The 12,383-nt window shown below is 32.0% G+C and overlaps 2 protein-coding genes across 8 annotated transcripts; one reads left to right on the forward strand and one right to left on the reverse strand.

Annotated features, from left to right (window-relative positions):
* Positions 1-6,574: 6,574 nt before the first annotated feature.
* LOC107478030 (uncharacterized) lies at positions 6,575-10,757 on the reverse strand. Of its 7 annotated transcripts, none has more exons than XM_021137930.2 (5): positions 10,422-10,621; positions 10,231-10,298; positions 8,274-9,304; positions 7,102-8,187; positions 6,575-7,001 (listed from the first exon to the last, which is right to left on the reverse strand). In XM_021137930.2, the coding sequence occupies exons 3-5, from the start codon at positions 9,291-9,293 to the stop codon at positions 6,972-6,974; spliced, it is 2,136 nt and encodes a 711-aa protein (XP_020993589.1). In that variant the 5' UTR covers positions 9,294-9,304; positions 10,231-10,298; positions 10,422-10,621; the 3' UTR covers positions 6,575-6,971. The 7 variants fall into 7 exon arrangements, with proteins under 7 accessions (XP_020993589.1, XP_015953631.1, XP_052115271.1 ...); XM_016098145.3 differs by having other exon boundaries at positions 8,274-9,317; XM_052259311.1 differs by lacking the exons at positions 10,231-10,298; positions 10,422-10,621 and adding an exon at positions 10,714-10,757 and having other exon boundaries at positions 8,274-9,317.
* Positions 10,758-11,476: 719 nt separating this feature from the next.
* On the forward strand, positions 11,477-11,884 carry LOC107478163 (18.1 kDa class I heat shock protein-like). The gene has a single exon (XM_016098310.1). It carries the CDS (start codon positions 11,477-11,479, stop codon positions 11,882-11,884), a length of 408 nt encoding a protein of 135 aa, XP_015953796.1.
* Positions 11,885-12,383: the final 499 nt, after the last annotated feature.

Here is a 12,383-nt window from a genome sequence, read left to right on the forward strand (position 1 = left end):
GGGTTATGGTCACGAATACTTTGGTTACAGATTATGGGATCCAGTGAGAAAGAAAATAATTAGAAGTCGAGATGTAATTTTTCTTGAAGACCAAACTATTGAAGATCTTGAGAAGACAGATAAGCCAACAATAACTGTTAGACGTTCTTCTAATGATGAACTTGATCCTTCCACTAGACCTCCTGTTGATGGGAGAGATGTATAAATTGATAATGATGGTGATGATTTGCATGATGAACCTACACCTCAACCTGAGGTGTCAGATGCAGAAGTTCTACCAGATGTTGAAGTTTCATTTAAACCACCGGTTGAGCCTGAATTGAGAAGATCTACTAGAAAGCATCATCCTTCTCAGAGATACTCTCCTCAGGAGTATGTGATGAACACTGAGACTGGAGAGCCAAAGACCTACCAGGAAGCTATGTCTGATGAGCATAAAGAAGATTGGTTGAAGACCATGCAAGAAGAAATGCCTTACATGAGAATCATACGTTTGAATTGGTGAAGTTGTTGAGTGGTAAGAAAGCATTCAATAATAAATTGATGTTCAAATTAAAAGCGAATGAAAATGTCTCACGACCAAAGTGCAAAGCTCGGTTGGTTGTGAAAGGTTTTGAGCAAAAGAAAAGTATTGATTTTGAGGAGATTTTTTTTTCCAGTTGTGAAGATGTTCTCTATTCGAGTTGTGTTTGGATTAGCGGCTAGTTTGAATTTAGAGGTTGAGAAGCTTGATGTGAAGACTGCGTTACTTCACGATGACATAGATAAAGAAATTTATATGGAGCAACCAGAGGGTTTCAAGGTTAAAGGAAATGAGCATCTTGTATATAAGTTGAAGAAGAACTTATATGGGTTGAAGCAAGTATCAAGGCAGTGGTACACAAAATTTGATTCCTTCATGGAAGGTAATGGGTATAGTAAGACTTCTTCTAATCATTGTGTGTATGTTAAGAAATTCTTATGGTGATTTTATAATTCTCTTGCTTTATGTTGAGGACATGTTAATTGTTGATCATGACACTAAGAAGATTAAAAGTCTTAAGAAAGACTTGAACATATCCTTTGCTATGAAAGATTTGGGTTCTGCGAAAAAAAATCCTTGGCATGAGTATCACCCGTGATAAAAAAAAATAGGAAACTGTAGTTATCACAGCAGAAGTATATTAAGAAGGTTTTAGAGAAGTTTAGCATGAGTAATTTCAAACCTGTTAGTACTCCACTTGCTAGTTATTTCAAGCTGAGTTCACAGCAATGTCCTATAAGTGAGAAAGAGAAAGTAGAAATGAAGAAGATTCCATATGCATATGAGGTTAGTAGTTTGATGTATGCTATGGTTTGCACTAGGCTGGATATTGCTCATGCTGTTGGAGTTGTTAGTCAGTTTCTCTCTAATCCTGTCAAGGAACACTAACAAGCAGTGAAGTAGATTCTCAGATACCTTAATGGTATTCCAGAGTTTGTTTATGCTTTGGGAGTGGCCAACCTGTATTAGATGGTTACACAGATGCAGATATGGCTAGAGATCTTGATTCAAGAAAGTCTACTTCTGGTTATATGATGACTTTTGCAGGAAGAGCTGTGTTGTGGCAATTCGACTTCAGAAATGTGTTACTTTGTTTACTACAGAGGCAAAATACATTATTGTTGTTGAAGCTTCTAAGAAACTCTTATGGATGAAGAAATTTCTAAAAGAATGAGGCATCAATCAAGAGAAATTTGAGTTATTTTATGACAACCAAAGTGCTATCCATCTCAATAAGAATCTGATGTTTCATTATAGATCGTAGCACATAGAGGTGAGATATCATTGGATATGTCAAACGCTTGAGATGAAGTCATATGCACTTGAGAAGATCAATACTGATGACAATGGTCCATATATGATGACTAAAAGTTTACCTGCAATGAAGTTTGAGTCTTGCAAAGAGAATGCGGACTTAATAGAGCAGCCTGTATCCACTTGAGTCGGTGAAGGGAGATTTTTTTATGGATCCTCAATTCAAGTGGGACCCACATTTTAAAACAAAAGAAAGTAATAATAAGTGGTGTTAACATGAGGGAGAGAGATTGAGTCTCTCATTTTTGAAAGAAGAAAAAGAACTGAGAGTGAGAGAGAGGTTTCGACGCTGAAGAGAAGAGGAAATTAAGGGAAAAGAGCGATGCCATTTTAATCGTATTGAATCAGTAAACTTGCTTCATTTCTTATGAAATTTTAGTATGTTATTCCTAGTGTAGAGATGAACATTATGATATAACTTGCTAGATGTATTACTTTCTCTTTTGTATGATTTGAGACACTCACTTTGTGGAGCGTTTATGTTGATTTCATTAATTTTGATGATGCGTTTTGTTGATTGTTGATATGCCTTAATGCTACTAGAAAGACTGATTGTGTATCCATTATTTTGATAGTGGAAGATTTTACTGGACTAGGTCTCGTGGATTTTTTGTCCCTCTTTTTTCCCACAATAAAAGTTTTGGTATTTGATTATTTAATTTTTGCCATTATATTTGTTACTTGGAGTATCTTTGGTGTTGCCTATTTAATCACATAAGTTGTGAGAAAATTATTTTTAGTACTTCCGCTGTTAGACATGTTCTTGTTTGAACCTCAATTTTTTCAACACTTCATCCTGGATTCTCCTCTTTTGCAATTCCAAATCTAGCATCACTTGAAGCATTGCTAACACTACCATCTCTGTCACCTCTAAATCGTTGATGATAAGAGCTTGCCGAGCTCCATCCACTTGCCATGATTTATGTTTTCAGAATTGTCTCTACTAGCAAACGAAGAAGATGATGACCTTTCAACCCATTATTTTAGGTTTTAGGGCATGATACAAGAGCATTTTTGTAGTTGCCTTAGCAAGGACCATTTTGTCTATCATCCAACGTGTCACTTCTCTTCACCTTAACGTGACATGTTGGACTCCATCGTTAGGGTTTCACAAAGTAAACTAACAGAAGGATTATAGTAACGGACATTTATAAAATTTGGGAATAAAATTGGTGATTAATTTTTATTGGAGGCTAAAAGATCCACTTTAAAATTCTTTAGGGACCACTTTAAGTAAATACTCATTAAGAAAAGAAGAGGTTATTTAGAATTTTAAAAATACAGGGTTGAATTATAAAAATATAAAATGATAAAAGTACATTACAAATAATTTTGTTTTAAAAAATAAAAAATTACTAGGATTAATTTTTTTTAATTTAAAATTGCAATTCGGTGGGGAGCGATTTGTTTACAAATCAAATTTAAACTCAGATGAATTAGTTTTGTTCTCCATTTTTCTTACTCCTTCTTCTTTGTTTATATTTTCCTTCATTCCTCTTTAGCAAAAGGAAAGAAAACAAAGTTGAATGAAGAAAAAAATGGACAATGATATTAGTATAAAGAATAAAAATATTACACCTTAATATGATGAACTTTATAATCGATATTTTTATTATAGATTAATATGTTATATAAAATAAGTTTAGTAATATTAGAATCATAATCCAAAAACACTATAATTAAAGAAGTTGTAATTTGGATATTTATATTATAGATCTGTATGTTACGAAAAAATTCGTTAATATTAGAATCGTAGTCCAATTCCACTCTAATATGAAAAAGTTTTAGATTGGATATTTATGTCCTAGATTATATGTTGTCTAAAATAAGATTGTTGATGTAAGAATCATAGTGTACTTGCTCCTTGATATGATGAGTTGTCATTGTAATTAATATTCTTTTTTGGTTGCACTTTCTCGTACTTAAATTTATTTCGTGTTATAATTGCAAACTCCCATATTGTCGTAGACGAGAAATCTGTCAGAATGGAATTTAATTCTAAAAAAATTGTAATTACAATAATTAAATATTATATTATTTAATTGAATTTAAATATGGTTGTAGAAGCAATAAAATCATTTGTAAAAACGAATTCATTTCTAAACATGCAATTTTTGCAAATGTTCAGTCAAAATTTAATTACACAATAAATTATTCTAAAGTATGATTGGTTAAGTTGAGAATATTTTTGGTAGTTGAAAAGTTTATTGTGAAACTTAGTCCATATAATTTGAAACAATGTGTCAAAAAAAATCATCAGTTGCTATGAAAAAAAAAAACGTATTTGTCTACCATGGAAAGAAATTACTATATTTAATTTACTCTAAGATCTTACTATAATTAACAAAATTATGTAAAAATTTTACTATAAAAAATTACCCTAAAAAATTATTAATTTTCTTAATATCTTACTATAATTAAAAAAAATACACTAAAAAAAGTAGTTTCATGCATATTACTATAATTTAAAAATTTAGTCTAAAATATTAGTCATTTTCCTTAGCATCTTAGAATAATTAATCATATTAACCTAAAGAATTACTAATTTCTCATATTATATTCCTATAAGTAACAAAATTACTCTAAAAAATTACTAATCTCCCAAAACATACATGTTAATATAATTAAAAAATTACTCTAAAAATTACTAATATTTCATAAGATCTTACTATAATTAATAAAATGTACCTAAAAATTACTAATTTCTTATATAATATTACTATAACTAATAAAATTACCCTAAAAAATTAATCATTTTCTATACAGGTTAATATAATTAAAAATGTTACTTTAAAAAATTATTAATTTTTCTTAATATCTTCCTATGGTTAATAAAATTAACCTGAACAAATTACTAATTTGCTATATCATATTACCATAATTAGTAAACTTACTCTAAAAAAATTAAATTAAAATGCGTAAGAAACTATTTAATATAATATTACAATAAGGTTTTTAAAAAAAGTTCTGCCCTATTATCTAATAACAACAGCAAAAAATTTAACTACGTAACAATAATAAAAAAATTGATTTATACTAAGTATTGTACACAACACGTATCAAAATAAATTTTTTAATCAACATCATAGAAATTAATACAAGAAAAAATACATATAAAAAGAAAATTTACACGTGAAGGATATCCAAAATATTCAACAATATAATCTTTAGTACGTATGTATTACAAACCATCTTTTTCTTTTTCCTCTGTCCGAGCTTCATTGATTTTTCTTGAAATGTTTGAAGGAAAAGTCTAGGAGCCAACAGTTTTATTGAATTTTGGCCAGCATATAACCAGCAGAAGAAGGTGAGTCATTGGATGAAATCTCACACCAATCTCACACCATCAAATCATCATTGATGACTAATTGATGGCTAACAATCACAAAAATTGCTGCCTAGCATTGCTCATGTTTGAAATGAAGTGGGAAGAATGATGTAGCCTCGTATATCGAATGACGGTCATGGGTGGTCTTCTCCCTCTTTTATGAACGCCACACATCAACATCATAGGAAATAGATCTTTTAAATTTTGGATTTCATTTTNTTATTTTTTAAAATAAAAAATATAAACTTTAAAAGATGTAAATTCACAAAATATAGTCCTCACAAATTTTTTTTGTTTCCGTCAGGTGGCCAAAAATTGCCCCACCGATTTCATTGCTTGTCAGTAGTTAAAAATCAGCCCAATTAATTTTGTTATTGTTCACCACATACAAATAAAACACCATAAAGCACTATTTTTTTTGTGGAGTTTAATTAATATGTATCTTTTACCTAAAGACACACATTAAGGTTACTAATTGAAATTTTTTTTTACAGAAAACATAGAAAGTTTAAGTATCCAATGCATTTGTTATGCATTGTTAAAATAAAAAATTTAATAACTTTTACTAATAATTCAACCTTACGAGGATTTAAGAGCAAGTCTAAATTTTAATGTTAACTTTCATTTTAATTTTATTTTGAGATTTATAAAATATCATATCAATATTTATAGAATCAGATATCATAAATAATAATTTAAGACTAAATATAAGATTTATCATTTCAATATTTAGTCTTAACTCAATTTAAATTTTATATTATTTTTAATTATTTTATCAAAATAATTATATAAATAGTAAAAATTTATTGATTTTTCATTAAGGTAATACCGTTTTTTAAAGTAAAAATAATCTCATTTTATCTATCAACATGCTTTAATTACAAATCTTTTTACTTCTTGTAAATATCAAAAGTAATACTTTAAAAGCATCCATTAGAATTACTCGAACATACTTCATATATTTTTGAAAACGTTTTCTGATGTATCTTAAATTTAACTTGATATGAGAGAACCTAACTTGCAAATGCTATATAAACAATTTAAGTTCTTAGATTGATGTTTAATCCAATCTGAGTCACTTAGTCTTGAAAAGACTTGTGAAAGAATATCTAACGGTGTGTTTGCTTTGCATTTTATTTTCTGTTTTAATTTTTAATATTTTATATTTTCAGAATGTTATGAAGAAAAAAGAAAAAATAAGAAGTAAAAGTAGAAAACAAAATTTTATTATTTTCCCTTTTTTCTTCACTAAATCCTGAAAATAGAAACATTGAAAATCAAAACGCAAACCAAACACACCATAAAATTCTTAAATTAGTGTTTGATCTAATGTAAGTCACTCTTAGTCTTAGTTTTGGAAAAGCTAATGAAAAGAATATCTAAAGTTCTTATATTGATAGTTGATCTAATTTGATCAATGCTTAGCCTGTCAAGGCTTAAGAAAGAATATTTATTTGTATACTCAAATAGTGAAGTCACGTTTTCTAAAGATTGCAACTTGTTCTAAAGAAAAAGTAAATTTCAGAAGAAAACTTTAGGACTGTTATATTACAAGAACATTACTTGAAGATGATATAATTTATACAGATTTTTTTTTTTTTTCATGAAACTTATGACATTTACAAGGTAAGGAAATTGCGATTTATTTCTCTGACTTGTATACCACCTCATGTATATTGAAGCAAAAGGGAGATCAACTTAGGACGGGAAAATAAAACAAAATAGAACAAATTACGTTACCAAATTATTCCACATCTTGGAAGTAAGACAAAATGATCAATTGCTCTTCTCCAGAGTCCAGACAATTCAAGCTTCAGGAATGGGAGGTAGAGGCTCCTGAAATTAAAAGAAAAAAAAAGTTGTAGGATTATAAGCATGACTATACCACATTGATAAGTTAGAAATACAACATGAAGCAGAGAATTCACTGAATTACCTCAGCCAGCCGCAACTGTCCGTGGTGTACATTAGAAGATTTAACAATGATTTCCCACTTAGGATCAGCTAATGCTGTCTTGGAAGTTTGAGTTCGAGCATGAGTGTTGGTGGCAACATTAGACCATGTGGGTAAATTCCTCGAGGAAACTGCAGGTAAAGTGCGTTTTAACCAAGATTCTGAAGGAGCTTTTGGCAAAGGAAGGGCAAGAGGAGTCTTTGCAGAGTTCCCATTTGATGTTTCTCTACATCCTAAACATGTAAGCAATTTTCTTTCTAAGCCCATCTTTCCATCACTTGCCAAAGTATTATTGTCATCCTGGCTAGAGCTTTGAGCACATTCTTGATCGACAGATTCGGTAGCCCCGTGGATCTTTGGATCAACTTCTGAATCGCCAGTCAACTTCAAATTCCTCTGTGACATGGGATTCATAGTTTGGTCCTTATAACTTCTCTTACTGCCAGGAAATCGAGATTGTGATTCTGTTTGCTTGCTTCCAATGATTTTTTGACTTGAAGTCACAACCAACTCATGATCTAAGTTATTTTCTTTGTAGCCAGTTTTTGTCAACCCTTCCTTTTCCAAGTATGTGGTGTTGGAATTGTTTTCAATTTCCACCTTCATATTATTACTAGAATTATCAGAACAAAGAAGGCGAGAGGAATCAAGAGACATTAAACTTTCAGGAGTTAATCTTGTCTTCTCATCTGCAATATCCACTGGTTTGCAATCTTCAAGTGAATAATTTATAATAGGATTCTTATCAATCACACTGTCATTTCTTGAAGTCTTGAAATTATCCCTTCGTTGATTGACTTGATTTATTTGACCCTTAATTTCAGAAGAACATGAAGTTGAAGACTTAACCTTCCGTACAGAATCGACATATAGAGTTTTCTCAACAACAGGGCTTTCACAGATAGATTCGAATCGAGTTCTCTCAGCAGATGAAAAATCGCTGCAACCTCTTCGATGTGGATCAATAACATTATTAGATTTTTCAGGAATACCTGCAGAATCTTTCTCTTTTGTGAAGCCAGACTGAGTACCTGCTAAACTTTTTCCATAATTAGCAGTTCCAGTATGCTGCAGAAAGAAGTAAAAAAAAAGGTGAATATAGATAAAGACGAAGTGAATACCAAAACATAAAGTACGTAGTGACCAATTAATACCTGTTTTGCGGTTGTTCTCTGAGATGCACCATGCATTCGATGGACTGGAGAATTCAGAATCCTATCCTCCATTCTTAATCCTGGCATTGGATTCAAAAGGCAGAAACGAGGAAATAGCCCGCAAACTTTGGGTGCAAAGTTCTCAGCAATGTCATTATCATCGCTTTCATATTCGCTTTCTTCCCTACCAATATTTTGGGCATAATGTGGCATGACATTTTGCCATTTGGGGTTAAGGGGACGAGGCTTTTCTCCATTTACTACTTTCTTTACCAGTCTTGGCTGTTCTTTCATAACAAGAGGTTTCTTAGAGGTGTATTGAACTTGAGATGTTTCAGAAGCCATTGCCTTCGCTGCAGGCAAGAACCTCCCGATCATGAAATCACGAGCCTGTTGATTAGCTGAGAAACTCGTGGACAGTTGGACCTCTTGCTCGTCCCATGCACTCAAACCACTGACACTACAAGTCATGAAGAATGATTCTGTTCTAGAAAGTGTATCAAGAGCATCTTGATATGTCTCGTCCCCATCATCCGAACCAGAACTTGTCTTTTCCTGAATTATCTCTTTTATGCTTTCATGTTTCGTCGTCACCTTATTGTCCGAAGAAGAGCAACTCTGAGAGCTGGAAATATTGCTTCCTATCCCGGACTGAGTAACTAATGTAGCTTTAGGAACTTTATCAGAATCTTTCTGTTCAACCTTTGAGGCCCTCCCAGGTGGAAGCTTTGGAGTAATGACATGTCGTTCGAGAAGCAGAGTTTCCGATTTACCTTCTTCCTTTGGCCTCCCAGGACTCTTCTCCCACACAAAGGGAACGGTTCCGGGATTACTCACAGGACCTGATTTTAACTCAGATTTATATACAGGAAGAGGAGGTAGTTTGGGTGCGGATGACTTATTGGTTTTCCTTTGACTGTCGCTTTCAGATGCCACCACTGTTGATGAGAATCGTCTTACTGATAAAAGTGGCTGATTAAAATCTAACTGCTTTTCTTCCATTAGAGTTTTTAGAATCATATAATTGGTTTCTGCAAAACAAAACTGAAAATATAAAAAAATTGAAACTTGAATATGAGTATATGACCTTCCAGATTCAGATACTTGCAATCAAATTAATAAAATGAGATAACCTCAAGACAATTTACATATAAAAAAATGTACATAGAACACCAAAACCCAAAGTCAACTTTGCCTGATTTAGCACTCATATTTGACGTTAACACGCGGTAAGAAGCTAAGATTGAACTTGGGTCTTAGTCATGACATTACTTCATAGTTTTAGGGTTTTTTATTTTTTAGTTTATAGTAGGGTCAATCTTGTACAGTTTAACTTATAAAATTATATAATTGCAATATGTATAACATAGGAGAAAATCCCCAATCCCGTTCTACAAGATGGGAAACAATTTAAGCATTATTGGTAAGAATGATACAATCTTACGCTTATGAAATTGACTTAAAAAACTACTCTGAATTGTGAAAGTAGACAAAACAAATCAAATCAAATCAGCATCATTAGATTATGAAAATAGCATTAATCTAGAGTATACAAGAAGAAGCCTTAATATATAATCTTCGACTACCGAATCTTATTGCATCCAAGCCAGTTCCTAAATCAGAACCAATTCAAAGAAGGTTTACAGTCAACGGGAAGCACACACACATCAGTGAACTGCAAACACCAGCTTCATTAATCAAAGACTTTAAGCTAAAAATTAACAACAAACATTCACCTAAATAAATAAAGGATTTTTCAATCAAAGAAGAAGCGCGTCCAATGAAATTTTTAGTGAAAGGCATTAGAATTGGAATTCAGAATTGGTAATGAAATTCAATTCCATTCCCCCCTCTATGATTTTCTAATCAAACAATCAAGTTTTATTGTAGCATTCATCGCTATTACCACCCTCGAGAGAGAGAGAGAGAGAGAGAGAGAGAGAGAGAGAGAGAGGACCTCAGGAAAAGAAGAAGATTATGAAATTTGACTTTTCTTCTAAGTCTGGAAAGTTGATTGAAAGCGACCTACACTCCAAAGCTTAGAAATTCAGGGAATATAGAACAAAAGGAACCTTCGTGTACAAGAACATGGGGATGAAGAGACTAGAGAGGAAGTAGGAGAGAGAGACAGAGAGAATAAAGTAGTACTTTTTTGCCTTTGATTCTTGCAGGGTTTTGTTTATTATTGTTGCTTAGTTTGGGTGCAGTGCAGAGCAGAGGAGAGGTTAACAGCTGGTGCCCCAAAGTGTTTGCAAATTTTGAAGAAACCTTTTCATTCATTACGTTTGCTTCTTTATGCATTTTCTTTTTCTTTTTCTTTTTCTTTTTTTGCTAGAACTTAATTTTGATATTGAGTTTGTATGCGAAATGTTGGTAGAAATGAATCGTGCTACCAAAAAGAAAGTCGGTGTAGTAGTAACTAACTAAGAGGAAATTTTACCGTTGGGAGTTGGGACTACGGGAGTGGTTGGAGCAAGGTGTTGAAGACTTCAATCCGATTCAGACCCAAACATATTTTTCAGTTTGAATTTATTATTTTTATCTTTCGTCGTATTTAGGTCGAATTTGGACCATATTATTTTTTGTGAACAATAATTAAAAAAAAGAAAAAAATAAAAAAGACAACAATTATTTAAGATTCTGCATTAACAGAAGAAGTCTTACACTTAGAAGTTGTAGCTATCAACAACACAAAGTCCCTCTTTATTACAATATCTTGATATTAGCTCAAATATGGCACGAAATTCGATAGTCCCAAAACATTTGGATCATTGGTCTCATAATAAAACATGTTTTTTAAGTTTTCAATAATTGCTAAATAGTCCGTTTCTAATTTTAATTACAAATTAATCCCATATATTTTATTTAATTATAAAAATTATTTTTTATTTTATAAATTATTATTTTAACATCTATTATGTTTGTTAATAATAAAAAATAAAAACAATCGATTGAATTTCAAGTTTCTCATAACTCAATCGATTTATAAACCATTAGTCGCAGAAAAAAATTTATTTACGTCACATTTCAATCGATTGAATGATCATATCAATAGATTGAATGTCGCTATTAAAATGATATATTGAAGGTTAATCGATTGATATGATAATACAATCGATTGCTTCCTAAAAAGAAACAAGTTATTTATTTGTGTTGATTAATCTTGAGCAAATTAATTACAAGAGAAAATCGCAGATTAAGAAATGTCGATTATCCCAACGACGAACCCCATGGAGGAAAACTCTTCCCTTGCACTGCCACAACTGTCACAGGAGGACCCCTTGTTCGTGAGCAAAGACGTGGATTGGAAGGAGACGATAGAAGCGCACGTGTTCAGGGCTGATATGACGAGTCTGAACAAAGAGGAGGTGAAGGTTGATGTTGAAGAAGGCGGTGTGCTTCAGATAAGCGCCGAGAGAAGCGTACAAAGGGAAGAAAACAACGGTGATGCCATGCACCGCGTCAAGTGCGCCACTGGAAGATTCTCTAGGAGCTTCACTCTTCCTGCTAATGCTAGAATGGATCAGCTCAAACCTTCCATCGACAATGGGGTTCTAACTGTCACCGTCCCCAAAGACGACCTCAACCTATTGCATGCTGTTTCCAATTGACTACACCAAACTCAATCGATTTATAAACCATTAGTCACCTGATTCAAAATTTATAAAAACGATATGCACGATTCAAAATTCAATCGATTGGATTATTCTACCAATCGATTGAATGCAGAAAAAAACTTATTTACGTCACATTTCAATCGATTGAATGATCATACCAATCGATTGAATTGGAATATACTATTAGTCATGTACAAAATTCAATCGATTGTATTGTCATACCAATTGATTAAACCTTCATATATCATTTTAATAGCGGCCTTCAATCGATTGGCTAATATAAACAATCGATTGAATTATAAAAAACTCACGTTCTAGTCATTGTTCAATCAATTGGGTAATATGACCAATCGATTGATTTTTGTTAAAACCATACTGCCTTGAAATTTAATCGATTGTTTTTTTAATCCAATCGATTGATTTTCTAAGAAACACGATTTCAAAATCTTCGACAGATGTAATGGATCAAAGAAAAATTTTTAATCGATTGAGA

The sequence above is a fragment of the Arachis duranensis genome, chromosome 3 (genome assembly GCF_000817695.3).
Source record: "Arachis duranensis cultivar V14167 chromosome 3, aradu.V14167.gnm2.J7QH, whole genome shotgun sequence".
Lineage (NCBI taxonomy): Eukaryota > Viridiplantae > Streptophyta > Magnoliopsida > Fabales > Fabaceae > Arachis > Arachis duranensis.

Excerpts from the sequence above, each read along its gene's own strand:
- LOC107478030 (XM_016098143.3), bottom strand. The coding sequence starts at position 10,574 with ATGCATAAAGAAGCAAACGTAATGAATGAAAAGGTTTCTTCAAAATTT. Across the intron at positions 9,318-10,421 it reads CAAGAATCAAAGGCAAAAAA|TTTTGTTTTGCAGAAACCAA; the intron begins GTACTACTTTAT and ends TTATATTTTCAG. Across the intron at positions 8,188-8,273 it reads AGAGAACAACCGCAAAACAG|CATACTGGAACTGCTAATTA; the intron begins GTATTAATTGGT and ends TTCTTTCTGCAG.
- LOC107478163 (XM_016098310.1), top strand. The coding sequence starts at position 11,477 with ATGTCGATTATCCCAACGACGAACCCCATGGAGGAAAACTCTTCCCTT.